The 27140-nt window shown below is 43.4% G+C and overlaps 1 protein-coding gene across 4 annotated transcripts in view; it reads left to right on the top strand.

The window, feature by feature from the left end:
- Positions 1-763: 763 nt before the first annotated feature.
- SLC16A12 (solute carrier family 16 member 12) overlaps positions 764-27140 on the top strand; it is a 31895-nt gene continuing 5518 nt past the window's right edge. For 2 of the 4 annotated variants that reach the window (XR_014317892.1, XM_082764569.1), the window contains exons 1-6: positions 1721-2552; positions 4417-4572; positions 5242-5387; positions 22406-22601; positions 23485-23588; positions 24820-24963. Coding sequence is in view for 3 of the 4 variants with exons in the window: in XM_082764569.1 (XP_082620695.1) it covers positions 5267-5387; positions 22406-22601; positions 23485-23588; positions 24820-24963 (565 nt within the window). In the remaining variant the exon portion in view is untranslated. Of the gene's footprint in view, positions 942-1720; positions 2553-4416; positions 4573-5241; positions 5388-22405; positions 22602-23484; positions 23589-24819; positions 24964-27140 lie in introns of those variants that run through there. The other 2 variants (XM_082764570.1, XM_082764571.1) reach the window with 2 other exon arrangements.

Below are 27140 nucleotides of genomic sequence, written 5' to 3' on the forward strand. Positions count from 1 at the left end.
GAACAAGTTTTCATTACCCATACAGTTGGTTGTGAAAAACCTAGCCCTCCTCTCTGTGGCTGCTGTGAGCTACCATGCACCAGGATCCTAGTGAAGGTGTGCACAGGTGTTGCAGGTTGCCCAGCACCCTGCTTCATCCTGCAGCATGCCAGAGGGGGAGGCACTTTCAGACCAGCCTCTGCTGGCCCCTTCCTGCCTCTGTATTCTCCAGAATAGCCCTGTCACCTTGGAAAAGGAGCCTCTGATAACTAATAACCCACCCCAAAGCTGCCATGCTTACCCAGATTGTGTGTACTTCCTTTTGTTGAAGGATTTTGAGCTTTCCCTGGAAAAGCAGCATAGCAAATGGCTCCCAGCCCCCTGTGCTCCATCCCTGGTTCACTTCTGGGTGCTCTGCGCTTGCTCTTCCTGGCAGTGCTGAAAGGCAGGAACCAGGCAGTCCTTGTCAGGCAGCAGTGTTTGGGAGGGAAGGAAAAGGTCCTCTTTTATCTTGGTTCTCATGGAAAGTGTCACTGGACGTTTCACGTCCCTTCTGAGCAAAGACCTGTTGTTTCCCAGATCACGTCTGAAAGCCCACGGGGTATTCGGCAGGCCACTTAGTTTATCTCCCTTGGATAAACAAAAAAAGCTGCTGGAATTTGAAACTCGTTCCAAGAGTCTAGGGTCCAAAGCCTGCTGAAATCCGTGTGAGTCCTGCCCCTGGCCTGGGGCTTTGACTTGGCTTTAAGCATTTCACAGAGCAGCGGCAGCACGGCTCCTAACGGGGTGTGCGGGACTGGAGGCCACCTGTGTGCACAAGTCGTGGTGCTAAGTCCAGTCTGAGTGTTGCCTGGTTTAAAAATACATCCTCAAGTGGCCGGGGAGCGCTGAACCACAAACCGCGGTGCGAGCTTCGCCTCCGTGGGGAAGAAAGAAAAGAAAGGAGGGGGTGGAAATAAGAGGTGGGTGCCCGGGGCATGGGGAGCCGCGCATCGGGGGCAGGTGGCGGGGCGAGCAGGGAGCTGCTTGTTGCCTCGGGGGGCCCCGGGGGGCTCCGGGAGGGGGTGTCCCGGTTCCTCCGTGCAGCCGGGACGGAACCGGGGCTCTCCGCTCCGCCCCGGGTCCGCGGCGGCCCCGCTCCGCCCCGCCGCGTCCTGCGCCGGGCTCGGTGGGGCTGCAAGGGCCGCAGGTAGGGCGGGGGGCGCGGGGCGGGCGGGTAGCCGGCGAGGTGCGAAAGGCTGAAATACAAGCCTGGAGTGCGGGGGGGCGGGAGGAGCCGCGCCGGAGAGGGAACGGAACAGCCCAAGGGTGCCCGCTGAGGTGGTCCTGCACCGCTCACCGGGTCCTAGGGGGTAGCTGTGGGGTGCTGGGGGGTCCCCGAGCCCTCTATGGGACCGCCCCGGGTCAGGTCGGTGCGTGCCTGCATCGGCACCTGGCTCTGCGGGGAAATAACGCCCCGGAGGCGCTGTCCCCACGGCGAGCTGCGCTCCGCTGCTGTGCCACTCGGCTGTGGGCTCGCTGTCGCCAAACGGGCGCAGTGAGTGGGGTGTCTGGGGCGGGCTGGGGTCTGCCGGCAGCCTTTGGAGCGAGCTGATTTCATGAAGTTAGCAGCCCGGCTGGGCTGGTTGTTGTTGTAAGCCTACTCCCGCGGCGGCGATGAGGAAACGTTTCCGTTAGTGCTGGGAAATTCAGGGGTAGCACAGAACTTGACGAAGTGGGGCAGGATGGCATTTTGCTTGGCGTTTTGCACTGTGCCTTGTTAGGGCTCTCTTACTGCTCACCTCAAATCCTCGGCCGTTATGGTCTCTTCATGCAGAGTCCGTGTGGTTATATATTGCTTATTCTCTCATGCTTTTATTTTTCACTTGCATCGTACTTTAGTTTACTTTCCCATCTTTTGCAACCATGTAGTGGCAGCTGCATTTTAATCGTGGGTTTCTCAGGGCTTCCCTTCAGGGCTTCCATGTTAATGATTTGAAAATTCAATCATTAACTTCTGCCTTACACTCCGCTTGCAAAGTGATGACGACAGGAGAACCAGCGCAGCGTGTAACTTCATCTTACACAGCTTCACCAGAACTGGTAGGGGGGACCTTCAGAAGCCTCCCTTTCCCCAGCTTGTCCTGCACTATGCGTCCTGCTGCCCAAGGAGTGACCAGCTGCTGCGGGTCCCTGCCTGGGTGTCCTCAGTCCGTTCCCTCCTGTGGCGGTGTGGAGCAGGACGAGGAGACCCCGGGGATCCATCCCAGATCTGTATTCCTGTGCCAGCATCCCACGGCTTGGGCACGGGCAGGGGGGAAGATTTTTGAGATGTTTTGATGCAAACACAATTGCTTTCTCAGGGAGAAATTTGGCCTGCGTTTCTGTAGACAACCGTGCTTGCGTAAGCAGCCCCCTGCCACCCTCGGAGCCGTACTAGTACAGCCCTTTGTGGGACTGGTGGAGAACCTCTTTGAGGAGCTGCTGCAGGTTCAGGAGGGCCCCTGCTCTGTGCTGGTTGGTGACTTGTAGCCCCGACCTGGCTGGCGGCGTGGCCCTGCAGACGGCTGCTGCGTTGGGGCCGGGGGCAGGAGGTAAGGGCTGTGCTGTTGCTGCTGCAAGATTGTCTTATCAAGTTGTGGCTGGTAGTGGACGACATGCTTCTGGCAGGAGCATGACAAATGTAGCCGAACGCTCAGATACCTTAATGCGGTTGCCTGCATGTGCAGCTAGCTGTATGCACAAAGGACAGATCCTGTACTTCTGATGCAATGCTGAGTCTTCACCTAAAGGTATTTACTTTAGTGTTGTAGAGCTGTGTCTTTGCATAAATTCAGAATATGTTTCCTATACTATTCTCTTGTGAAGTATGAGGGTTTCAGAAGCCATTTTTTCCTGGCACATAGACCTAGGCATCATAAGGGTTTTATGAATTGCTGTATTTTCTGCTGGATAGACAGATGCCTAAAATTCTGAAAGGGAAGATTAAGCCACTCCTGAGAGGGTGCCTGTAATCACAGAGTACAACTGTCACCTGCATGCAATTTATTCTCTTCTTACATATGTGTGTAATTTTAAATATACTTTTGAATGTAGGGTAGACCCACTGTTAAATTGTGAATGGCAGATGTGATTATGCAAGCAGCACCGTTTTAACTGGTATGGTGAGACTGAACAGTCAGTGGAGCGTAAGCTTCCTATAATATGCTGTAATTTATTTCAATCTGAAAAGCACTGCTGCTTTTGCAAGTAGTTTTGGGACTTGTTCCCACTCTTAGTTATACACCTCGTTTAACTGTCATGATCCTATTGCAGCCACTAAGAAAGCACTCAGAGCACATCAGCTTCTTCTGCGTAGCATGTGTGCATTTGGAGAATGATGGTACACTTTATGTAACTGGAACTTGAAGGAGTGATTACTTGTTATTGCAATCTTCAACAGAGAAAACATTTTTTTTTTTTTTTTTTCTTCTAACCTAAAACATTGCGTGAGTTAAGAAAAATGTTATCTTTACTGTTTATCCTGCAATTGCAATTTGGATTGTTATCTTATAGTCTTATGTAGATATGTTTAAAAAAAAAAAAAAAAAAAAAAAAAGAAAGACTTAAAAACATAGATTGAAAATATCTTAATTTTATCTGCTCTTTCTAAAAGGAAAGGAGTTTCTTGCCGGCAGCCATAGGAGAGACAAACAAATCTTTCATGTGCTATATTATTGCCTGTATTAATTGACAGATATTGATGTGTCTGTGAGCAGTAAAATTGCAAGCTACAGCCTTTCTGCATTCAGTAGGCTCCCAGCCTGTGATAGGGAGGAATTTGGAAAGGTATAATCCTTTAAAACCAAAGCCCAAGACATCCAGGCTAATCACTCAATTTTTCTTCACTGAAGCTGAAGACGTGCTGTTGAGCTTATTGGACTGTGGAGGCAGCTTTGCTTTCTTCTCTGGAAGCTGTCTGCACCTGTTCTGCTGTAGTAGGTGGTAGAGCTGGTGCCAGTGGGACCACAGAGCAGTCGAGCTGCTCTGGATGAAGATGCCCACATGGATTGTCTCCTTGTCTCTCTTAAGCTCATAGGGTACTGGATGTAACTGCATGCAGGGTAAGTTATGATCTTCTGTATTTATCTTTCTAGCAAGACAGGGCTCTAGTTGGATTTTGAATGCAGTTCTGCAGCCTGTGCACAGCCTTCGCTGTGGTGAGGGTCTCTGTGGGCTGGGTGCTTGCAGTTAGCCCTGCTTTGTGCTGTGCCTTGCAATCCTGCAGCACCTGCATTGCTTCAGACAGAAATGGGTTTGCAGTGTGACATTCTCTCTGTTCTTCCTGTCTTACTGTATGCACAGGTCGGTGTAAGCAGGGACATCAGCTATTTCCTGCTGAATGCAACAGGCTCGTGCAGTTCGTGCATCAGGGAAGCAGGCTTGTATGGGGTCTCATTCAGCTCACCTGGGTTTCAGATGTTTTTCAGGGGCTGTTTACTGAGTAGAAATCTGCTGGAGCTAAGGTTCCTCATCCCCCCTGCTTTTGGAAGAAGCATTGTTTTCAGCCCTGGAGGGAGGATTGGTGCTCTTTGCCTGGCTGTTTTAGATGATGCCCATCTGGCACTATCACAGGTACTGTGGCAGCACTGATCAGGATCCTGCAGAACCCAGAAACAGCCTGGTGGCACATGCAGCATCTTTCCTTTCCCCATAAAGACAAGATCCCTGCTTCATCCCTGCTGAATTTAAAGCTGTGCTGGCCCCAGAAGCAGTAGATCATTACTTTGGCAGCAAAATAACACTCGGTAGTAAGATGAGCCAGCAATTCGTGGCAGCCTTCTTCCCCAGAGTCTGTGACAGCTGAGGATTGTCGCTCTGCCTCAGGGGAACAAGATAATGTATTTTGTTAGTGAGCTGGGATGAGTTTACTCTTCATTAGTAAATTTAATCACTTACTTTGCATACAATACAAAAGCCATTGAAAAGTTGCTTCTCGGCTGTGGTTCAGCATTGGAGAGTTGTCGGCTACCCACAAAGCAGCATGTGCTTACTTCCTTTCCTTGGCACTTCTAACAAATGAAGCAGCACTTTCCTGCTGCTGTTTGTTTTGTATGTCATATTTATTAGTTTCTGCTTGTTTCATTTGATGGGGCAATGAACCGAGAAAGCAGTAAATGTCTTTAGCGTTTGCTTTTAGTCAGTTACTGCATTTTATGAAGGGATTATTGGACCCTTTCTCTCTTCTTCTGATGGTTTTATTGTAAGATAATTTTATTGGCTTTGGTATGAATGTTGTTTCAGGATGTGATGTAAATAACAAGTGTGAATGGATGTAAAAGAGACCATTGCTACATGTGTATTTTATGCCTGGTGTATGTTTTGGATGTGTCTCCACATTCGTATGCACCAGGAAATGGATTTGCAAGATGGTGCAAACTGTAAGTTGGGTAAGTCCACCTAAGTGAATTGAGCTACAATTAATGTAAAAACAATGCATCTGAGTTAAATTGTACTCCTAGAAAATGCTTTTACCTATTAAACATTGATTTTCATTAACCATTGTGTTTATCACAAGAGTCTATTAGGGTTCTGTGGAGTATTACCCTTGAGTGCTTTCTGAATGGTAAGTATATTAGTTGCTGCCAGAAGATCATCACAACAGTATCCAGAAATAATGGTAATGTTGCAGCCCTTAGCCAGATGTGGATACGTAATTATAATGTACATTATTGTTGTCTTAGCTCACTGGTTATCTATGGAAAACTAATTTGACACCCTTCCCTTCCCAGTCGCAGAACAGTTTGTATTGGAAGGGACCTTAAGGCTCAGCTAGTTCCAACCCCCCTGCCTGTGGGCAGGGATGTTTTCCACTAGACCAGGCTGCTCAAAGCTCCATCCCATTTGCAGAGTTGTTTGTGCGCTCTGGGAGGGACTGGGGATTGTACATTATCCTTCTGTTAGAGGCGAGCTGGCCTGTGCTTTGCAAGAGCACAGAAGTCGTCTCTCTCTTGGTCTTGACGCTTAGTGATACCATCAAAACGATGTCCACAGCTTGCCAAGAGACATGACCAAGCTTCTGGGTTTCCTTAGCTGTTTGGTAGTGTCCTTGGGGGGGTTGCATGCACACACCATTTATACTCCACTTCTGGATTAGCAGTATATGTGTTTGAATTTACTTTGAGCTTTAGATAAGAATGCAGGTGGAAGTACAGTAAAAGAAATTTCAATTCTTGATTAAAAAGTTGGAAGCAAAGTTCCAGACGGGAGACAAACAGAAGAAAAAAATATTGCCTTTCAAAAATTAAAGTTGTTTCTCACCTGTTCATAGAATCCTTGGGGCAAGTTTGGGGTACAAAAATGGAGAAAATGTTTCAGCTAACTACCTAACTCTTGCATCCTCTCCTCTGCATAGGACCTGAAAGTAGTTTTGGAGTTGGGAATGTAAGTCCTCATCCACAGTCCTCAGCAGGACAGTGCTGACTTTGCTCTCTCTTTGTTCAGAATGGAAACAGTCTCCTCTCTTTCATTCTCCCTCCCCCCAGTTCAAAGCTTGCTTCCTTCCTTCCTGCAGTTTCTGGATTTATACCAATGTGGATGTGATGACTCAAATTTCCCAGATGTGAAATGCAAATGAGGGAAGTGGTATCTTTCTCTTGCCTCTCTGGGGGTTTCTTGAAGTCTGTGATGCTGTTGAGTTTCCTAAATAATATGTCCCTCCTGCATTTTTGGGTGCTGTTATGGTATTCAGTGAGTCTTGTCTTAGAGCCTTCATTGTACTCGCATCTTAAACTTGTTTGGCTTTGAGAGATTCTTGAAGACCATGCAAAACTTCTTAATGTAGTATGTTGATGTAGGCAAAGACCTCCTGCTCATGTCAATTTTGGGGCTTAAATCCTCAAGTATTCATGGCTGACATCAATTTTCCTTGACAGAGGGGTGTTAGGAACTTGTTCAGGTAACCTGCTGGTTAGTACGCAGTTCAGAAGCTGGTGGGACAGGGCTGTACACTGTTTGTCTGTGGTCCCTACCCCAGCTCCTCTCAGTTCTGTCCCAGTTTGATGATACTGCTATGGGCTATTTGATCCTGCATGAAATCCTGGGCATTACTCATAGGCTTTCTCCAGGGTACCTTGTTACATGGAATAGTGACATCTTTGTGTTTGTTCTTCTTCTTTGGAGGCTCCCATATTCAGCCTAAAATGCTGCAGCCAGCCTCAGTGGTTTAGGCTGAAATTTGCTGGGCTAGGGACATCACGCTCAGCCTTGTCTCTGCAGGTGTGGCTCAATGTCAGTGTTCAATAAATATCCAAGACTTTGAAGTTGCCCTATCTGATCTGCTTAATCTAACAAACCAAACCAACAATGCTTTTTCTGGATGAAGGCAATAGGCATTTGGGAAATTTCTTTACGAAGTATCCCATGTCTGCTGATCCCCTTTTCCCCTCTTTACTAAAGTTCTGAAACAGCCTTTCTTTAATAAGTCTGAATGCTCCTTGGCTTAGCTATAGTATGGTGTCAGAAGTAGCAAATCTGATGACCAAAAGTCCATCTGTTTTTTGGAAGAGACTGGAAAAAGTGTTCCTGAGGGCAGACAGAATATCAGCATGGAAATCAGCTGAGCTGGGTTAGCCTGCTGAAACCAGCAGCACTTTCCCTTGTGAAGGGACTGAGAACACCGTGACCAGGTAATTTCTCTCCTTGAGACGTATCGGTGCTGTGTTCCAGTAACATCTAGGGCTTTTTGTATAAAAGCAGTTTTCATTGTTGAATACAGAATTAGTATTTTGTTTCCTCATCTAAAACAATTCAGGTTGTTTCTCTGTGCATCTGATGTTTAGGTCACATTAAATACGAAGTATTTCGGAAATGCTGCTGCCATGCAATAGAATGTGATCATAGCAGAGAAATTGGCACTGGATGAAGAATATGCTGAATGTGCCATCACAAAGGGCCCTCGAGCTCACTGCAGAAATACGCAATTTGTGTCGTTACGTGCTGAAAGGGCCTGGCTTCCACCCTAAATATGTAAAAATCTCAACAGTAAAAATGGGATGTAATTGGAGAACAATTGTTTTGGTAAGCTTGGTTTTCATGTTTGCAGATTGATACATAGCTACCACGTAAATCAGCAGAGCAGCAAGCTTTTGCAGCAGGGACATCTGTGTGCAGCCCAGCCAAGAAGCAAGCACTGTATTGCTGTGCCCCATTCTTTACTTTGATGCTGCACAGAACGGGGCCCAAGTGTTGAACAGCTACCATTTCTCTTTGCTTGGGCACCTGCATGAAGAGTGTGTGGAACAGCACTGCAAGGCAATGCAAGAGAGAACCTCTAATTGAGGATGTGCTGTAAATCCTCCCATACCTGATCCACTGTGCTCTACTAGTCATGAAGCCAGTGTTTTGCCTTTTTCTTGTTTGTGGTTAATTCTATCGATGTCAATTTCATTTAGCCTGATGGAGTAGCAAGTTGAAGAGAATAAACAGAAGTATCCCACACAGCTAGTTTATTCTTAATGAAGTTAATGGAGCTGAGATTAATCTTCTGGGAGCTGAAACCCATACGATATGATGAAGCCTGTTGCTTGTGGTGCGCACTACATAAAAACTGCCCACGCAAGGCCAATATTAAAATGGCATGTCAGAGTTTCCAAACTCTGCTTTTTTTTTGCCAGAAAAGGTGGAATAATGAAATCTTTCACATAAGAGCTCTTGCATGGGTATCTCAGGCATAACTGCAGAGGACTTATTGGACAACTTGGCTGTTCTGTAGCTAGATGAGGAAGTAAATTTTGGGAAACACTTGTGTAAAGGTTGTACCTGGAGCTACTCATTTGCAAAACTCCTTGAAAGATAGGTGATGTTAATTTTTATTGTTCCTAAAGAATGTAACAAGTAAATGAAGTTGTCAATGTACAAATGCCTCCTGACAGTAAAGGACTATGGAGATTATACTGAGGCGCTAACTAAAAACTGGGTGGGGGAAAAATGAAATAAAGAGGATGTGCAGGTGGTGACAGTCAGAAAAACGTGTAAAAACAAGTTGAGTGCTTTAGGGTGCTTGCGAAGGAGGAAACTGAAATCAGGTGGCACTTGAGGACTGATTAAAAAAAAAAAAGTTAGTTGTTTTCTTCAGGTGAATTTGGAAATTTATAGTCATTTCAAGTTTATCTAATACAACCTAATTGAAATGCATGTACAAGAGGAAAAATGATCCAATAGTGCAGGATGTGGAGCATGCAAGCTGAAAAGAGCTTTGCTCAGAAAGTAGGTTCATAGGCAGAAGATGCTAGCAATGTATTTCCATGTACAGGTGTTGCCTAACTGGAAAAGAAAACTTGTCTCAACTGAGCTAAGATATTAATTGACTTTTCCTTTAATGTTTGTTTCCCATTTTTGATGTGAGCTCAAGGTTTTCCTTTCATAATTGTGCTGTCAACCAAGAGTTACCTGTAACAACTGTTCTTTGAGATACCCCAGGTTGCTCTTTCAGGTAACTCAGAAGATAGAATTTTAATAATTTAATTCTCTCTAGTAGTTTATTCCTTTAGGGTAAATTTCCATTATAAATAGAAGTTCTTGGAAAAAAAAAAAAAATCACTTTTCATTTCACCTGGAATAGATTTTAAGCTTTTAAAGATTTTAATATCATTCTCTGTGTATCAAGATAAAACACTTTTTTTTGGACAAAAGAATGCTCAGACAATAAAAATTGAGCTATTTTTGTTTATGTCATCCCGTATAATAAGCTTTTTAAAGTGAAACTGATCCCACTGAAAGGATTATTGATAATGGGATCTACTTAAGGAACAATTAGAAAGTTGGCTGGAATAAAAGGATAAGAGGATATCTGTTGGGTCCTTCTTTTAAATCTCTTGCCTTTTGGCTCCTGAGTTGTCACATGTGGTGAGACTTTGACCAAACAGTACACTTGTGACTGTCCCATCTGAACAAGTAGTAAATGCACGTCTTCATCACGGCTCCTTGACCAGCAATATCAGAAGATGAGAGAGGATCCAGGATTATTGTAATTATATTTCTCCTGACTCTTGTAGGAGAACAGTACTAGCTTGGAAGCCCGTACTTACATTTACAATCTTTTCTTGATTATTTTTTTTTTAACCAGATGCTTGGTTTCGTAAACTTTCTATTGCAGTGGTTTTTGAGTAGCAGTTCAGGGTGCTGTGATATATGGCCTGCAGTTGGTGTATGGGGCCACGTTAAGCAGCAGCGCCTGCATAGTTCCCTTCTGAAATGTTTCCATTTGCAAGTCGCTGATAGGAGCGATTGGGTGTTTTACGGGATCTCTGGCACGCTGAGCTGTGGTTGTAAATGCTCTGCAGCTCTGCTCTGACTGGGAGGACTGGGTTTAACAGGAAGAAGAGATGGAGCTTTTTTTTTTATCAGTTCTTTTGTGACTGGTTCTTAGATATATTTCTAGTTTGGTTTGTTAGATAGCATCAGTCTTTCTATTTTCCCTTTTCAAGTCCTTTAAAGCTTTGCCATTTATGGGCTCTTTTATCATTGCTGTCTAACACATAAGGAGATAACTACCCGATGTCTTGTCTTGCTGCTCCATATGCTCTGTTTTCCTCTGTTGTAGTTACGTGTGTGCCTTTTCAGTGTAGCCATTGAAGAGCAAAGAAAAACAAGGTACAATCTGGGGAAACTGGTTTCCTGTTTCTGTGTACTGCCTCATTCCTCCTAATGTAACTCACCCTTCTTTTCTGTAATGTTCCAGTCCTCCCCGTTCACAGGTTGGTTTTTGTGCCAGAGGCACCCTTGGGTTCTTTGTTGCAGAGCTGCCTCTCACTTACCTCGTCCTTGGTTTCTATTTATGAGTTAAGCCAAACCCTCACTTCGTGTGGCTGGCTTTTTTTTTTTTCTAGCATTTTCTCCAGTTAACGCATAGGTTCCTTAAATGTGAACATAGGTGTGTTTGTCAGAAAAATTACTCAAATATTCTGCCTGCTGCCAGTTTGGTATATGTATGGAGCTGAGAGGGTATAAGCTGAGGAGCTGTACAGGAACATCAGAGAAAAATAAAAATATAAATCAGATTTCCAGCTATTTTAAAAGCTACAGAGCAAAGGTAAAATATTTGTAATGAGGCAGGGAGTTTTTTCATGTTTTGCTTACCAAAACAAATCTATATGAAGAGAGATGTCCCTTAACATAGCACTGGGAAACTGTAGATTTGGGCTGCAGTAACAATTAGCAGAATTACACCCATAAGTAGCATGGAAAGTTCTTGCTGGTTGTTCCTGAAAATGAGGTAACTGAGCAGCTGCACCAACATGCACTCAGCAGAGGCACTTTTCTTGGAGTTTTAAAGATTTACTAAGAGCTAAAATAAGCTTTTGGATCTAGTTGAAGTGTGGCTTGGTGAGGCTGAATGGAAGACAGAGCATGAAGAATGTGCTGATCTGCTCAAGATGTGTTAGTTGTTTGTTAACTTCCAGTGTGTGATTTCACTAAGACAAACTGTTACTTGTGAGTAGATGCATGTTTTCACGATGTGCATGTAGCCGTATATGTTCTTCCTGGTCAGAGATCATACTTTTTTTTTTTTTATATAACAAACAATGTGTTTTTCTGTTATCTTTTTTTTTTTTTTTCCCTTGACCTCCAATCATTTCCTTGTCTTTCACTGTAGCATTTAATGTTTTCTTTCCCAGCTTAGTAGCTGCTGTGTTGTCATTTTCTGAAGTTTTCTACCCCTTTAAAGAAGGTGTAGAGCGTGTGCTGTGATTTTATCCTCATGGCGGATAGGGCTCTGGCTACCCTTAGACTGGTTAAGAAGCCTAGGGTTTCCAGATAATCTTAGAAAAATAATTTATAACTGCTCTCAGCTGAACTGATCTATGCATGAACTATTTTGCCTGCTATTAAAATGGGGAAAGTCTCCAGAGTTAATATTTCTGCCTATATGGCATCAGATGCTGATAGCACGTACGACTGAAGGAGAAAAATTCTAATATTACAGAGGGAATTTTTAGGCAAATAGAACACACGTTTTTCCAGAAAGATTGGCCAAGGTGTGAGAGTTCATGTCACTGTTCTCATTACTTTTCATATGAAAATTCGTATGGTGTTATTAATAAATGATGATGATTGCTTTGCTTTTTTCTCATTCAAAATGTGACACTTGAAGTTTTTCTGTACTCTGCTGACTTCCGTAGACATCGTATCATCCCTGACTTAAAGGATTGTAAATTGTTGTCTCTGCTGCTGTTTCCCATAGCATCTGTGTGTGTTTGTTTTACTTCCCATGTGATAACAATTGAGATTTAACTTGTGTTTGTTTCTCAGCACTAACAAGCTTGCTGCATGAGAAGTTATAGCCCAAAACGTCATCTGTTACGTGAATCAAAATTGTGCATGCTGGAGGTGGAAAATTTACTATTAGAGGATTTATCCATCCCCTGTGTTAGTGTATGTGCTCTCATCGTTCTCCACTCTTATTTAAAGCTAGCTGCAGAATAATGCCACTGGTGATATTCCTGCCATTGGTGGTATTCCCAACACTTTCTAATGAGACAGGTTGCCTGAGGAGCACTGTGCTTCAGAGCACCACTCTGCTAGTCACAGCTGATCTTTGAGCTAAGGTATTGTTGTCCATAGCTTCTCCCAAACTGTGTTCCTGCTACTGTAATCACATTCAAGAGCAAGGAAAAGTAAGCAATTTTTGCCTGATCGGTACCAGTGTGCAGTTTGTTCATGTGCAGAGGTATCCTGCAGCGTTGCCCATGTTTTCTTCCATGAGCAAGGAGACAAAGTGGTTACTCTACAGCAGTCTGGTGTGGGAACAAGATTGTTTAAATTGTGCTTGTCAGACCAACGTATGTCTCGTGATTTTTGGTCTATCAGTCAGACTGAGAAGGCTGAAGACTCTTCCAGCATCACACCCTGACACCGCTCCAGACTCAGAAATGGGCCTTCTCAGATGGGATCCTCACTGTTTGTCCTGCTTTGTGCCTGAGGACTCATTAAAGCAATTCATGTAAAAGATTTATTATACCAATATCTGTACACAGATTTTTCTGTCTTCATACCTTTGGCTGTAAATTGCCCCAAATGTGAAGTTAAGCAGAAAAGTGTTTCTGTGAGGTGAAGCTCAGGCCTGACTCTGACACTTTGAAAAGCCATCAATTCAAGGTCTTATTAGAATAAAACTTGATGTGCATTGCATGGGGGTGTATTTTGAAATGTGTATATGTGCCTCTTTCACACACTTCCTCATGTTCATATTCACAGAACCATAGAGTGGCTTGGGTTGGAAGGGACCTCAAAGATCATCTAGTTCCACCCCCCCATATGATATATAGTGTGTATATATTGTGCATGGTACTGCTCTCAGTTGCATTTAGGTGATTTAATGCTGATTCGAAACAGCCCATTAAAGTATATGTCCATACATACCATATATAATATATATATATATCCTGTATTAGAGATTTTCTTCCATTACTGCTGGGAATTATAGTAACATACCATTGTATATACAGTAATTATACAGTATAATTATTAAAAATAAAAACCAGCAGCTTTGGGATTAAAATTGTTAGTTTTACAAGGCTCATGGTTTCAGCTGTAAGCCTTCCAAGACAAATAATGGTCTTGGTGACAGTTTTTGGTGTCATATTGTGTGTATTGTCCAGTAGAAGAGCACATATGGCATTAACTATCCTAATAGGTTTCTCTTGAAACATAAGCTTGTGTGAATGAAAGGAAATAGCCTGCCTTGCCTTTTCATGCCTGATTAGTTTTTGCAAACAAGTCTTGTGTATTGAGGAAAAGAAAACAAATTGACGTTAATAGCAGCCCTAGAACATCAGATAAATAGAGGCAATCTTCTGGATAGCTCGTTCTGTAGGTACAGGATTTGGTTTCTAAAACGTTATCTGCCTTTCTATTAGAAAGCAATTTGGTAAGACTGACATCTTGCAAATTAACAGTGCAGACTCCTTTTTTTGTGAGTTATTGTCTTTTTTTATTAAAAAAAAAAAAAAAAAAAAAAAAAGCTACTCAGGCTCTGAGCACTAAAAGAACAGGACGGAAAGGTATTTCTGTTTAAGTACAGCTCCTCATTTCACTAAAACCCAGACATGAACCTCAGGGGCATTATAAACCAAATTAGTTTTTCACAGCTTGAATAAGGCTCTTCCATAAACCACAAAAGCCGAAATGATGACAACAGTGAAAGAGCTCAAAATACATTTTCTGTAAGTTTATCACCAAGCTTTCTAGGTGAGGACAGATCAGTCTCTACAGCCCTGCTGCCTGCTTTTCTGGCTGCCTCTCTGTCGAGGAGTGCTCCAGTGCTGGGCTGCAGCTTTCCCAAGCAGAGCATTTGCCAGCACCTTCCCAGGCTGTGACATCCCCAGCAGGGACCTACACTGGGTGGCCTTGGTGCTTCCCCTCCAGGTGTGTGCAGGAAGCTTTGCTCTCTGTCTTGTGCCTGGGCACTGTTGGCTGTCATCAGCATCAGCATCCTAGTTTTCTCCAGAGGGATCTAAAGAGCATTAGTTTGGTACCTCCCTACTTCACCAGACCATCTCCAGCTAATCCAAAGAGAATTTAGGGATCCCTCTCACCCAAGTATAGAATCCAGTGTGCAGCATCAGTAAAAGAAGGCGAGAGCAATCATTTCCCCAGCTGACTGCAGCAGTCCGGGGAAAAAAACATCCTGTTCCCACATGTTGGTGGCAGCTCTGCGGCAGTGTCCTTTCTCAGGACAAGATTTTCCTGAAGGTGGAAAAATTAATATACCAGATATGGGAAAAATGTCAGCTGAAGGCCACTTTGAGTAAAAAGCCTTTTCAGCATTTCCCAACAGTTATTGTCGTATCTTAATATTTATTCAGAGATATAATGATATATGATTAAGTGCCTGATCCAGAGAAGTGCATTTCTGATTTATTGAACTGATAGAAATGACTCAAAGTGATTGGAGTATCATGTAGCTAAAAATTTAACTGTAAACAAGAAAGTTAAATAAAATATTTAGTCACCTTTAATGACACCTTAACAATCTTAAAAGGAAGAGATAAATGCCATGTAATTAGAAATCAGTTAATGTGTAAGTAATGGTGTAAACAAACAAAAACCTTCCGCAACCATTCCCTACCCACCATGTGTTAAAAAAAAATAAAATATAGGAAATAAATATGAGGTAAGCATGGGGGAATTACTAGCATCAGAGAATTCTGCTGCTATCTTATGCTCCCCGCGTGTCCTCAGCAGCCCTTCAACGCCAAAACTTCATGAGTTTGTTGCAGAAGTTTTGTGCAACTGCAGTTGTTGGGCAGTAGGCATTGAGTATGTTATTAAGTATGTTATTAATGTTGCTCTTAATTGATATCATGGGGAATTTCCCTACCCCCTTTCCCTCTCCCCCCCCCCCCCAAAAAAAAAAAAAAAAAAATGAAAAGGTGTTAAAGATGTGCAGAGCAGAGTATCCAGATTGATTCAGGTCCATTGTAGGTAGATATCTGGAAAAAGAGTGAAGCACTTATTGCAATCTGCATAGTAAGCCTCTTGTCTTAACGTGGTGGCATCAATTAGAAGTCAGGTCGTTGGGTTTTGTTGTTGTTGTTTAGTTTGTTTTATTATTTATTTGCTTTATTTCTGGTATAAGTCCCTAAATGAACTTTGAGGTGAGTGGTAACCATTTGTAGCACTGCTGGTGAGGTTATTGGGAAGTTGTATGCGTGCCTAGTTTTTATAAATACCCATAACCATCAAAATTTCTGTCTTCCACAAAGAAAATGTCAGTGGAGCAGTCTACCAATCTTACAAGGAAAGCGTTAACTTTGGCTTTATCTGAAGATTGGACAGAGCCACCTTTAAGCAGAGAAGAAAGTTGAGGCTATAGATCAGCAGCCTTGAGATGCTCAATGGAGTTATTTTTATTTAGGAACACAGGGCTGGAGGGGACCTCTTGGGTCATTTTGAAACAAGTCAAAGTCATAATCGTGCAATTCTTGATAAATAACCTCAGCTGAAGTCAAAACAAGCTGTTCCTTTCCAGTTAAATAGCTGACCCAGGGTGCAGAATGGGACAGCTCTTTATTGGAAAAAAATACTAGATTAGAAATAACCTTTGAATCCTAAGAGCTGTACAGAATTAAAGAGCATTTACTTCCTCTGTATTTAAGAACATGGCGTTTAGCTGGCTGCCACACCACTGACTGAAGTGCCTACCATGGTATGCAGCTGCTGGGGGGTAAAAAAGGCAAAAGGAGGCTGAAAAAGTGCTATTCCCTACACTATGCAGTTGACACTTGTGCAGCTGTCAGCATCTTTGGTGCTCCTATCAAATTCTGTGTCCTCTTTGAATGTGCTCCACTGTGTGTGGTGACGTGTAGGAAATGAGATAAGGGGCTGGCAAGCCTGTGCTGGGGGGACAGACAGACGGACAACGTTGTTCAGTGGGAAAGGGAGGGTCTGGCCTCAGCAAATATTTAACCTTACACGTCTGGTGGTCCATTGTACGTGCTCTGTGACAATGTTTTTCTCTGTTCTTTAACATTTTTCTTTTTTTCCCCTCTCCCATCCTTTGCTGCTCTTCCTGTGCCCTTTCTGTTCTTCTTTGGTTGTAGTTCTTTTCTTCTGTTGTTTTTGTTTATTAAAGGTGTGGCAGTTGGAGAAAAAGGATCAGAAAATAAGAAAATTAAAGGAAGAGGTTAAGATATATAAACGTAGCAAAAGCCTACAAACAATTAATGCTTGGTACAATCTTAAGGATAAATAAGAAATGCAGTAAAACTATCCTAGTGAGCTATGTAAATAGGGTGAATGTAGGAAAATATTAAAACTGTCCTGGAGCTCGGTGAATAGGGTAAATGTAGCAAACATCCACAGTTCCATTACCTTTCAGTCTAAGCATTAACGGATTTTCTCCAGCTGTGCCTAGGCTGCTTTATATTTGTTCTTCATAAAATTCGTCTGCACGAATGTTCTCCAAGTGACTTTGAAAGCTGTGTATGTTTCTGTTCACAAGAAAACAGAGTTTAAATTCGTTTGTGTGAATAAATCTGCTCTGGGAGTGTGTCCTGGCATTCATATGCAGACTGGCACAAGTTTCTCAGGCTCAGGTAGTGAGTGGCATCTACAGAGAATGTATATGTATGTATTTCAACTTTGCATTGATCCAAAAAGAAAATTCTTGTGTTAAGCACATTTCTGTAATGCCAAACAGGTAAGAATTTGTTGAATCCCATGCTTATTTACAGTGGTATTTAGATTTGAGCCAACTCCTTTGGGATAAACTACACAAAATCCTTTCATGCAGTTCTGAAAGGAATTGTGAAGTCATCTTAATGTGCAGCTGTTTTAACTTTTGTGGTGTAGAGGAGCAGGAAGCAGCAGGGGTGAGAGCCCAGGCTGGGCACAGGTGCTGCGTGCTCCTGCTGTGGACACTGTCAGCGTGCCTGCGTTTTCGTCTGAATTCATTGCCTGATCAAAACAAAGCATTTTGAGAATATAAAAGACATAAAATATAAATAATATAAAATATATAAAATTATATATAATTATGTAAATCATATATAATTACAAATTATATAAAGAATATAATATAAAAGAATATAAAATATAAAAAGTTTTTGAGTATAAAAGAATATTTATAAAAGGTTTAGAATGCAAGCAAGCAGAGCTGAGTGTGCGGGGAGTCTACACTCCACCAACACGCACACACGAACATCAAACATTCTAAATATACAGAACATTGCTGTTACATACTAAACCTGAATATGCTTATACAATCAGAAAAGGTAAGAAACAATCCTTTAAGTTCCATGACTTAACAGTCTCCGTTTTCCATTCCTTTTGAACAATATGTCTTGCTTTAAGTTGTCAAGCAACTCAGTCTTTGGGCCTTATGTATCCCATTCTTCCCGAACTGAAGAAAACCATATCCATCTCCTTTTCAAGGCCAATGAGGCCAGGGTCAAAAGGCACCTCCAGGTCAGCAGGGGGCGTAACAGCAAAAGCCTTCGATGGCTGTAGCAGCGGAGGGGCCAATGGCATAGCAGTCAGATCAGTAAAGGAGCCCGCAGCTCCCTCACGATCTGGCAAACCACACGTGTCTGACTGTGGTCCCACATGGCTCTTTAAGGCCTCAGAGACTGCTCGCCAGGTGCCGAGCAATCCCGCCACTACCTTGTCGTTTTTAGTAGCAGAGTCCCACACCTTGACCTCAATTTGGTCCCATATTTCAGGATCATAAACCGTCTGACTGTTAGTAAGGAGAATAAGCTGTAAGGTTACCAGGACAGTCTTTATTCCTAAGGACGTATGATTCCCCATAATGTGCAGCTGCTTACCAGCGAGGGGCAGTTGTATGCACAGGTCTGCTTCACTCAGCTTGAGCTTCTTCCCAGCTCCAGTGAGCCTATTTCCAGAGACTTTCTGTAGAGCTTCTCTGAGCGGTTTGCTGAGTTTGGCAGAACCTATCTTCATGAGGTGATCAATGTGCCTGTTCCTGTCCTGGTCTCCGTCCTGCTAGCCTGTTCCTTTTCATTCCTTCTTCCTACTTCTTTATTGATGACATAACTTCATCGTGTTGCCTTTTTTTGTTTGTTTGTTTGTTTCTATCTTGAGGGCAGGCTCCCCTCTTATACCCTTCACCCCATAGCAGTTCTTTTCAAAACAACTTTTCACTGGTCAAACAACTTTGCATATAACAACAACAGCAAACACCCAGAAACTTCCATGCCTTAAAGGCTAGAGAACAAGCAACCCTGAGACTGCAGGGAATCTCCTGAATCACCCTTCTTTGTTCCCTCTAAACTCTTTTACATTTCTGATGGCCTCATCGATGTTATCATCAACCACGGGGCTTTCTGACCCCCATGGCCACACTCCCACATCTCCCCCTTCTTTATTAATATCAACCATTTTCTCGACACGAGTTACCACTCCATATATAACAACGGTGATGCCCAGGTACATCAGACCTGCAAGTCACGCAGCTTGACCCCAAAGAGACAAGTGTGAATGCACCTGGTGCTCCTCGGAGCAGCAATGCTTCCTTGCTCACATCACCTTCATTTCATGCTGTAGCTATACCATTATTCAGCAAGTTTGTTTAAAAAAGGTCTTTGCAGTGGCAGGAGCAGTGGGCGGAGGGGGCAGTGAGGGCTTTGCTGTCTGCTCCCACATATGATCAGCAGCAGCTGGCCATACGCAGGGCAGTTGATAGGCTGCCATGGATTTCTGTGCTCTCTTCCCTTGCAGGAGGCACCATGTGGCAAGGTGCAGGATTAACCTGGCACTTTCTCAGTAGCTTCACCCACTCCTTTTACTGCTGGCTGAGCAGGCACGGTAAGGGAGATGCTCTCAGGAGCAGTTGCTTTCTTTGCAGGGCTCTTGAAAACAGCAGCTGAAGTAAGGGATAGGTAATTTATCCTCCCACGTCAGAGTCTAACGCGTTAATGTCAGAGGCAGTCACTGCTCTGCAAGCTACCAGGGTAACTGAGGCTTCCTTAGGTATAGGCAGAATTGGTTGCCACCTTCACCCCACTGTTGCCTTCTGTGAACCCACAGCAAAGCACATTTATTCGGTGCTTGATTGAGCATCATCTGACAAAGGGTGCAAACAACAGAGCTCTTTCATGAGCTTTTCTTTCCACCCTGCTTTCTTTAGCAGGAGCTTTTATGCATGGATAAGGTGTGTTATAACAGCAGCCAGGACTGCAAGTGGGGTTCAGGCCTTACAGTGCTAAAGGTTGAAGAGAGAGATAATTTGGGACTTAATGCTACACTAGAAAGCTTGAGGAAAGATGAACACAAGAGAACACAAGAGTGAACTAAGGTAGGGTTGGGAAGGGAGGAGGACATGGTTCCCCAGGTAAAGTATGTGCAGAGTCTGCAATCTGTACTGTCCATGGCATGGATGCACTTGGAAAACAGCATCAGGGTGTAAGCCAGTGAAGTTTTCTAACCTCAGCATAAATCTGTTAGGATGTCATACTAAGTGCTTATTAGGCACGCACAGTGAGAAAGCAGGTGATTATTTAACTTACCAGTTTACCTATTAATTCAGTGGCTATGACAGGCACAATACTCCCTGAAGGGAGCATGAAGTCAAGGAGACGGTTTTCACAGGTCCTGCTATGGGAGGGTTGGGTGGCCTGTTGTTGTGTTTGCCAGGCAGCTCCCATAATGGCATTGTTTTCAGCTGCTGGTAGCCCCATTAAGTGTTTGCTGTTCACGTGTGTGTGTTAGCAGGCAGGGATCTCTGAAAATAACAGCAAGTGATCACATAACCAAATACCTAATCTATATTTGCTTAGCCTGATATGTCATCAAATTCTTCACAAGTATGCTAACATACACCAAAAATGCTAACTGGGGTCTCAGACCCTATTGAAGCTTGTCTGGGAAGTTGGGTCAGGGACCTAGGCTGAGGACCAAGTACCCAGCTCTTGCTGTACATGCATTAAAAATAGCTAGGGCTTTCCATTTGGAGACTGTTGAATCCTCTGAAAGATTGTGTGTGTGTTTCCACTTTATTACAACATACTTAATAAATCAGGGTTATAGTTATCTCATCTGACTTTTCTGGAACTTCCTCTTCCATCCTTAATAACCAAAATTTGAAATACAATTTTCATCCCTCCAGGAGGGGCAGCAAAATATATTGTTCAGATCCAAAATAAGAATCCCTGCCTTGCCAAGACTCTACAAAAGTGCTGCAGAGGTACATCTGAATCGCATAGGATCCCTCTGCAGTGTATCATGTGCTTATTGCAAACTCCACCAAACTGCATTACTTGTGATCGCCAGCAAAACTTCAAGCAAAATCACTGGCACTTTATCAGTGTGCTATTAATTCAGGCAGCTGTCGTGGATTGTCATGGGATATTCTATAACCCCAGCATTTGAATGTAACATATTAAACCTGTAATAAATCCATCTTTGAGGCCCCTAGTGTTGGATGCAAAGTGTGGTTGCTGCTCAGTACTTGCTGTGCTTGTTCAGATGAGTTTGTCAGGGTAATGTTGCAATGGGAGGCTTTGTTGCCAAACCAGGATATAATCTATCTGTGACACTCCGGCTTTATGCTAGATTGGATATCTGCTTTTCTTGTGGCTACGTTAGAAGCAAATACCTACGAAAGTGTTGAATTTTGTTTCCCATCTGCATAGACAGGGAGACAGGGATGTGGTTGTTGCTTGCATCAAATTGTGCTGGTTTTTTTCATGCCCTGGTCATTTACTGATCCAGAATGAAGAATCGTGTAATGACACAGCCTTCACTGTCAGACAGTTGCTGCTTGGAGCTATGCAGACAGGGATGCAGAATTGACCCTATTAGTTAAAAAATCAAGAATGAGTCATTCGTTCAAGTCAGCTCAGTCCAAAAGTAAAGTACACCCTGCAAAATTGTGTCATATGGATGGATTCAGCACTTAAGATGTATGGTCTGCTCACAAATCTGCAGTGCATGCTGGAAGGCAAATACAGAATGTGGGCATCAAGTAGCAAGTCCACGGATGTGTCCTCTGTATCATGTGCCTGGAATCCTCTAACTTTTGATTGCATACTTTTTCAGCTTCCCTAATGGACTTTTAACAAAAATTTTGTGAATAATGCTATACTTCCTTGCCTACACACATGCTTCCTTATCTTACTGCATTAACCCATGTGGTTTACCTTCCTTCCTCTATTTGTTCATATGCTGCCTCAAGGCAAAGCAAGTTTTGTTTAAGTCAGATTTTGTTTCAGAACATAGTGGGGAAGAAGGGTGTGGGTATGCACTGGTTTGTGTAGTGCTGTTTTTTTTGCCTTGAAACAAATAGGTAAAGTCAAAAAATGGACTTTACACTTCAAGGAAAAAGCCACAAGGCTTGTGAGGAGGCCAGTGATGTCCTCTGGATCATGTGGGCATCTGCAAAGGCTGCTTAGAAAGCTATGTCAGCTACATAGGCAAATTTGGCTACACGTTGGAAAGTTGTGTCAGAAAACTATCCTTTCTCCACTCTGAAACTTTCAATGGTCTTTTACATACCGGAGTCCTAGCAATTGAACACCTCGAAGATGTGGTTTGAAATCTTAAACTCATTTGGATCTCCTTTGCTTTGTGTGTTTTGTTCTTATCAGCTGTGGGAATGAACTTGTAAAGACTGCATCCAGCTGGGATCCTTTACAGTCACTTAGGAGCATGCATGAGGTACCAGGTTTGGAGCTGCTTACAAAAGCTCTGATAGTTACAGCTGTGAATTTGTTTGATCTTTCTGAGCTGCTGTGACCATTGCTATGTGATCCAAACTTTGACTATGTCAGATGTCCCATTTGAGATGTGACCTATTCTTTCTAAAAAGAGTGTAGCACTTTATTAATAATCAATCATCTTCTCGACACGAATTACCACGAGGAAGCTGCGCTTCCTAGCCAGGCAGTGTGATTTCACAGCTCTGTACCTTGACACCTCTCTACCTGCTTTTCTTCCCTTTCTGCAGATGGCGAACAGCCCACAGGCTGGGCCACCCCAGCAAGCAGTGTCAGGAGGAGCCAGCCCCCAGCCCTGAGGAGGGGAAGAGGAGCGTGGCCGCACAGCGCCATGGCCCCGCGCAGTGGCCCACCTGATGGCGGTTGGGGCTGGATGATCGTTGCCGGCTGCTTCCTGGTCACCATCTGTACTAGGGCCGTGACGAGGTAAAGGGGCTGCTGCTTGTCTCTCCGGCCTGCTGCGGCACTATCCCTTTCTTTTTTGCCCTCAGAAATATTTATCAACAATGGAAAGAAGAGGAATAGGCCACTGCCTTGCACAAACATGATGTGTGTCTTTGGGGTGAGATGGCTTCCACAGCTGCTGCTGGGCCGCTTTGCTGTCAGCTGGAGACAGAGGAGCCTACTCCCTGTGAACATGGATGTTAAGCTATGTTAAGCTGAGACAGGCACCCTGGGGAGGGAGAGACACTGAGACAGCATCTTCTTGGACAGTCAGTATAATATAAATGGAGTGTTTCCCACTAAATATATATATGTATATATATATATATATATATATATATATATATATATTTTTTTTTTTCAATAAAACTGCCAGGTTTAAGGATCTGAAGTCTAGGATCTTGGGATAAATAGCACAGAAGTGGCATGCAAACATCGACACAGTGTAATCTCTCTCAGTTAGTTAAATCTATCTGAATTAGGTTCTAGATCAGCCTGATTCCTCTGTTAGGATCATAGCTGGGCACCATTTTGTGATTCCATTGTTGCCAGTGCAAAGCAAGGGTTCTTCCCTAGCTGAATCACACTAACCAAAGTGCTTTATATAAAGTACTGTTGGGACTACTAAACTTGCATGTGCCATATGACGTTTTGTCTCATGTATTAATTATCTTCATTTCCAAAACCCTTTTGCAACTGTTTAAAAATGTCCATCCAGCTGGGATCAATACAAACCAGATTTAATTTTCCTGGGAGCTGGAGAAGACCTTCAAGAAGGTTCTCTTTACTGCTGAAGAATGAGACTGCTTTCTGTGAGGCACATATCCCAGGTTTAACAGATTGTTGTTCATGTTATCTTTCCTAGGTGCATCTCAATTTTTTTTGTGGAGTTCCAGGCATATTTTGGGCAGGATTATGCCAGAACAGCTTGGATCCACTCCATTGTCGACTGTGCCACGATGCTCTGTGGTGTGTATTACACTTTAACGACAAGTGTGACTGCTTTTTCTTCAGCTCCATCTCGTTTTGGCACACCCGTCAGCCAGTGGAGTAGGCTGGGAAACATGGTTGCTGTGGACTCTCTGGGGTCTGGTATAACTGAGCCGCTTCACTCAGCATAGTTGGGCAGGAAGGGAGTGTCTTCATACTACTGAAAAGAAACACAATTTTGTTTTGTCAAGTGATCTAAGTTTCCAGAAATGTACTTTTGTCAAGGTCTAGTGGGACAAGTTGTGTTTGAGAGCTGCTAACTGAGCATGTGTTTCTTTTGCCTATTGATTGGAATCATATTTGAGAGCTAGCACAGTCTGTACTTCTAGCCTTCGAATCATGTCACATCATCATCATTTTAGCCGACTTGTATTTACAAATATTCTTTTCCCTTAAAAGGAACTTCTGTGCTACTAAGAATAATATGCATCAATTCAGCAGCTGCACTAAAGTTTCTCATGGGTTTACTTCAAAATTATACAATTTAGGTGAAAATTCAGGCTTTAATCCTGACATGGAGGAGTTAATCCATGAGAATATCCATGAGGGTTTAGGAACACAGCCGAATTGAGACATAGCAACTCTCCTGCATCAGCCAGGTTATGTCTTGAAAAAAAGATAGATGAGGATAAGCTTGTCCTGGCATTACAGGTAGCAGAGAGGGAGAGGGCTGGAGATGACATCCCCTGGTAGAGGCAGGGTGACCTGGGAACTGTCACTGTAGGAGAAGTTCCGGACAGGTTTGGTGGCTCTGGAGATGGTCCTCTGGAGACCTCTCACACCTAAGTCTGGCACAGAGCCTGCAGGAAGGACGCCTGAAGTTTCTGAAGTCTGAAGAGCAGATTGCTTGTTGGGGAAGGCCTCTGCAGTTGTAAGAATGGAGTAAAGAACAGCGTGGGCTGTATCCGGTTGTTGCTGTGGCCTCTCTTGACCCTGAAAACTTCAGAGTAGCTGTGTCCCATAGTGACTTTGATCTGCTGAAAAAGCTACTGTAAACTTTAGCTTTATCCTGACTTTCGGGAAAATAATTTTAGAAGGTTTTTGATTCTCACACCATTCTGATAGGAAGGGTTGCTGAAAGACCACCCTGCGTAGCTGTGATCACCGCTTTCCCCTGCTTTCCTGCTGTGTCCTTTCCCTTGATGTTAGTTGCAATGAACTATTTTCGAGGACTTGCTATTAACTACCAGCTTTATTTGTTTCTTTGAAGCCCCACTTGGGAGTTTAATAAGTAATCATGTATCCTGCCAAGTTGGTATCATGCTAGGAGGGCTGCTTGCATCTACTGGACTAATATTGAGCTCCTTCGCCGCCAGCCTGGAACATCTCTACTTATCATTAGGAGTCCTTACAGGTAGGAGGCACTCAGCTCCTTTGGTCTAGTCAGGAAAGCAACACGGGAATGATAAAAAATTACAGCCTTTCCTTTAAAGAGGGGTGATCTCTTCTCCATGTCATATTGCCACATCCGTGGTCAGTAGAGATACTGAGGCTTGTTCTCCTCATTGTGAAAAAAGGGGTTCTGGCTGAAGTCAATGGGTGAACAGCCCAAATATTGCATGCTGCTACAGCATCTCTTTAACGTTAGAGAGAAGACTGTGGAAAAAGCTGTGAAATTATGGGAGCTCAAGAAGGACTTCCGCTACCAGTGATACACATAAAATTTTCTCTTTCACCTGTGATTTGTGAGGATTTTGTTGTGGTAGTGATTCTAGAGTGCCCCCAGATATTTGCATATTAAAAAATGAAATTTAAATCAAAACAAAAGAACTAAGCGGGCAGGGTAGCCCTGGGTGAATACGTAGTACTTCAGCTGTGCACTTTATCTGCATTATATTCCCTTTGAAAAGCAAACACATCCCTGGCTGATAGTATTGCTGTAGCAGCTCCTCCATTTGCATTCAGGTATGTAGATAGCAGATATTTGTGCTCTGTCCAATTTTCCCATGTTTGCAGTGAACTGAGGAACATTAGTGGTGCCCATAGTCACACTGACATTCCTTCATTATTAATACTGACCTGGTAGCCACGGTGATATAAGCCCTTGTACTTGGTCCCCTGCTGTTTAGTAAGGAGGTGGTGGAATTACTGCAGTTCACATGCTGCCAACAGCTTATTTAAAAAAAAAATAAATCCGTGTTGTAGTGCATGTAGCTCCTTCATTACAGTGTTAATCTGTTGACAAATGTGTTCATAACAAATAAAAAGGTTCCTTGTAACTCAAAAGGGCTGTGCCACATACAACGCTAATGCCACGGAGGCTTCCTTAGTGAAAACCACAATTAATATTGGGGTGGAAAAGCAATTGCACTTCATAGATGGGGCTGTAAAGAGTCCATTCTGCAAGCAGTTAACTTCTAGTCTGTAGGGAGTGATTAATGTAGAGATAACTGTCGGTAAATGCTAGTGGTGATGCTCCAGTCCAGAGAGGAGGCAGGAACATAACTGACAAAGGTCCATAAAAATGCAGGACTTGAAACTGTGAAAAGTGAGACAGAGATGAGAAAGGGGACTGACAACAGGTAGCAGAGCTCACTCTAAGAGACACGGAAATATTTTCAGTCACAAACTTTGCATTTCCACTTTTCACTGGACATTTTTGGCTTTTGGGGACCTATTTCCTCTGCCAACTCATTCGAAATAGAATATGCTTGTCACAGCTGCTCTGCCATCTCCTTCCCTTGCCCCCTCTAATCCACTTAGCTCAGCACTTGCCCAGCACAGAGGAGGCCTTTGAGGAGAACCTTGCAAGCCGGTTATGGCACAGATGATTACCTCCCTGGCTGGCAAGTTCTGCCGGAAGCCATGGGGACCCTTTTAACCTGAACGTAGGATGTGTTCCAAAACCCTAGTCAGTAACACATTTCAGTGTCTGATTCAGAAGTGCATGTTTAGTATTGGGGCAAGTAATTGATGGTTAAAATTGCTCTGGTTTCTGCAGCAGAGACCACAGTCTTTTCCAAGAGATGGATTTTATTTGTCTGCTGACTTGGGCATGGCTTTTTCTTCTGAGGCTTTTTTCCCCTCCTTATTTGTACAAAGAGATTTATAAATGCTCAGGACTCCAACCAGCTGCTGCATTGAGTTAGTTTACCTGACTAAAACACGTTTAGTGCAGGATATCAGTGACAGAGTCTAACTCCTTGTGCTGCCTTTGAGACCTGAAAATGAATAGCTGGGTTTGCACGAGACTGAAACACAAAGCATTGCCTCACCAGACCATTGTGCCCCACACTGGTGTCTGTCTGGGCTCTGGGATGAGACCTCATGTGGTATCCAGGAGACCTCATCTGGTATCCAGGAAAAACTGACATGCTGTTTTTCTGATGTTCATTGATAGTCCTTGTTTTCGTTATTAAACGCACCCCATCACTCCTATCTGAGCCTTGTTATCATAGATTTATAATGATCCATTAGATTTGTCAAGTCGGTGACCCTGATGGTGGAAGAAGGGAATCATCCTGGTTTCTTTTCACATTATGACTGGGCTGCATGTCAGGAAGAGCTTCCTATTCATTCGTGCTGATGGAA

The sequence above is a fragment of the Aythya marila genome (genome assembly GCF_965140915.1).
Source record: "Aythya marila genome assembly, chromosome: 7".
NCBI lineage: Eukaryota > Metazoa > Chordata > Aves > Anseriformes > Anatidae > Aythya > Aythya marila.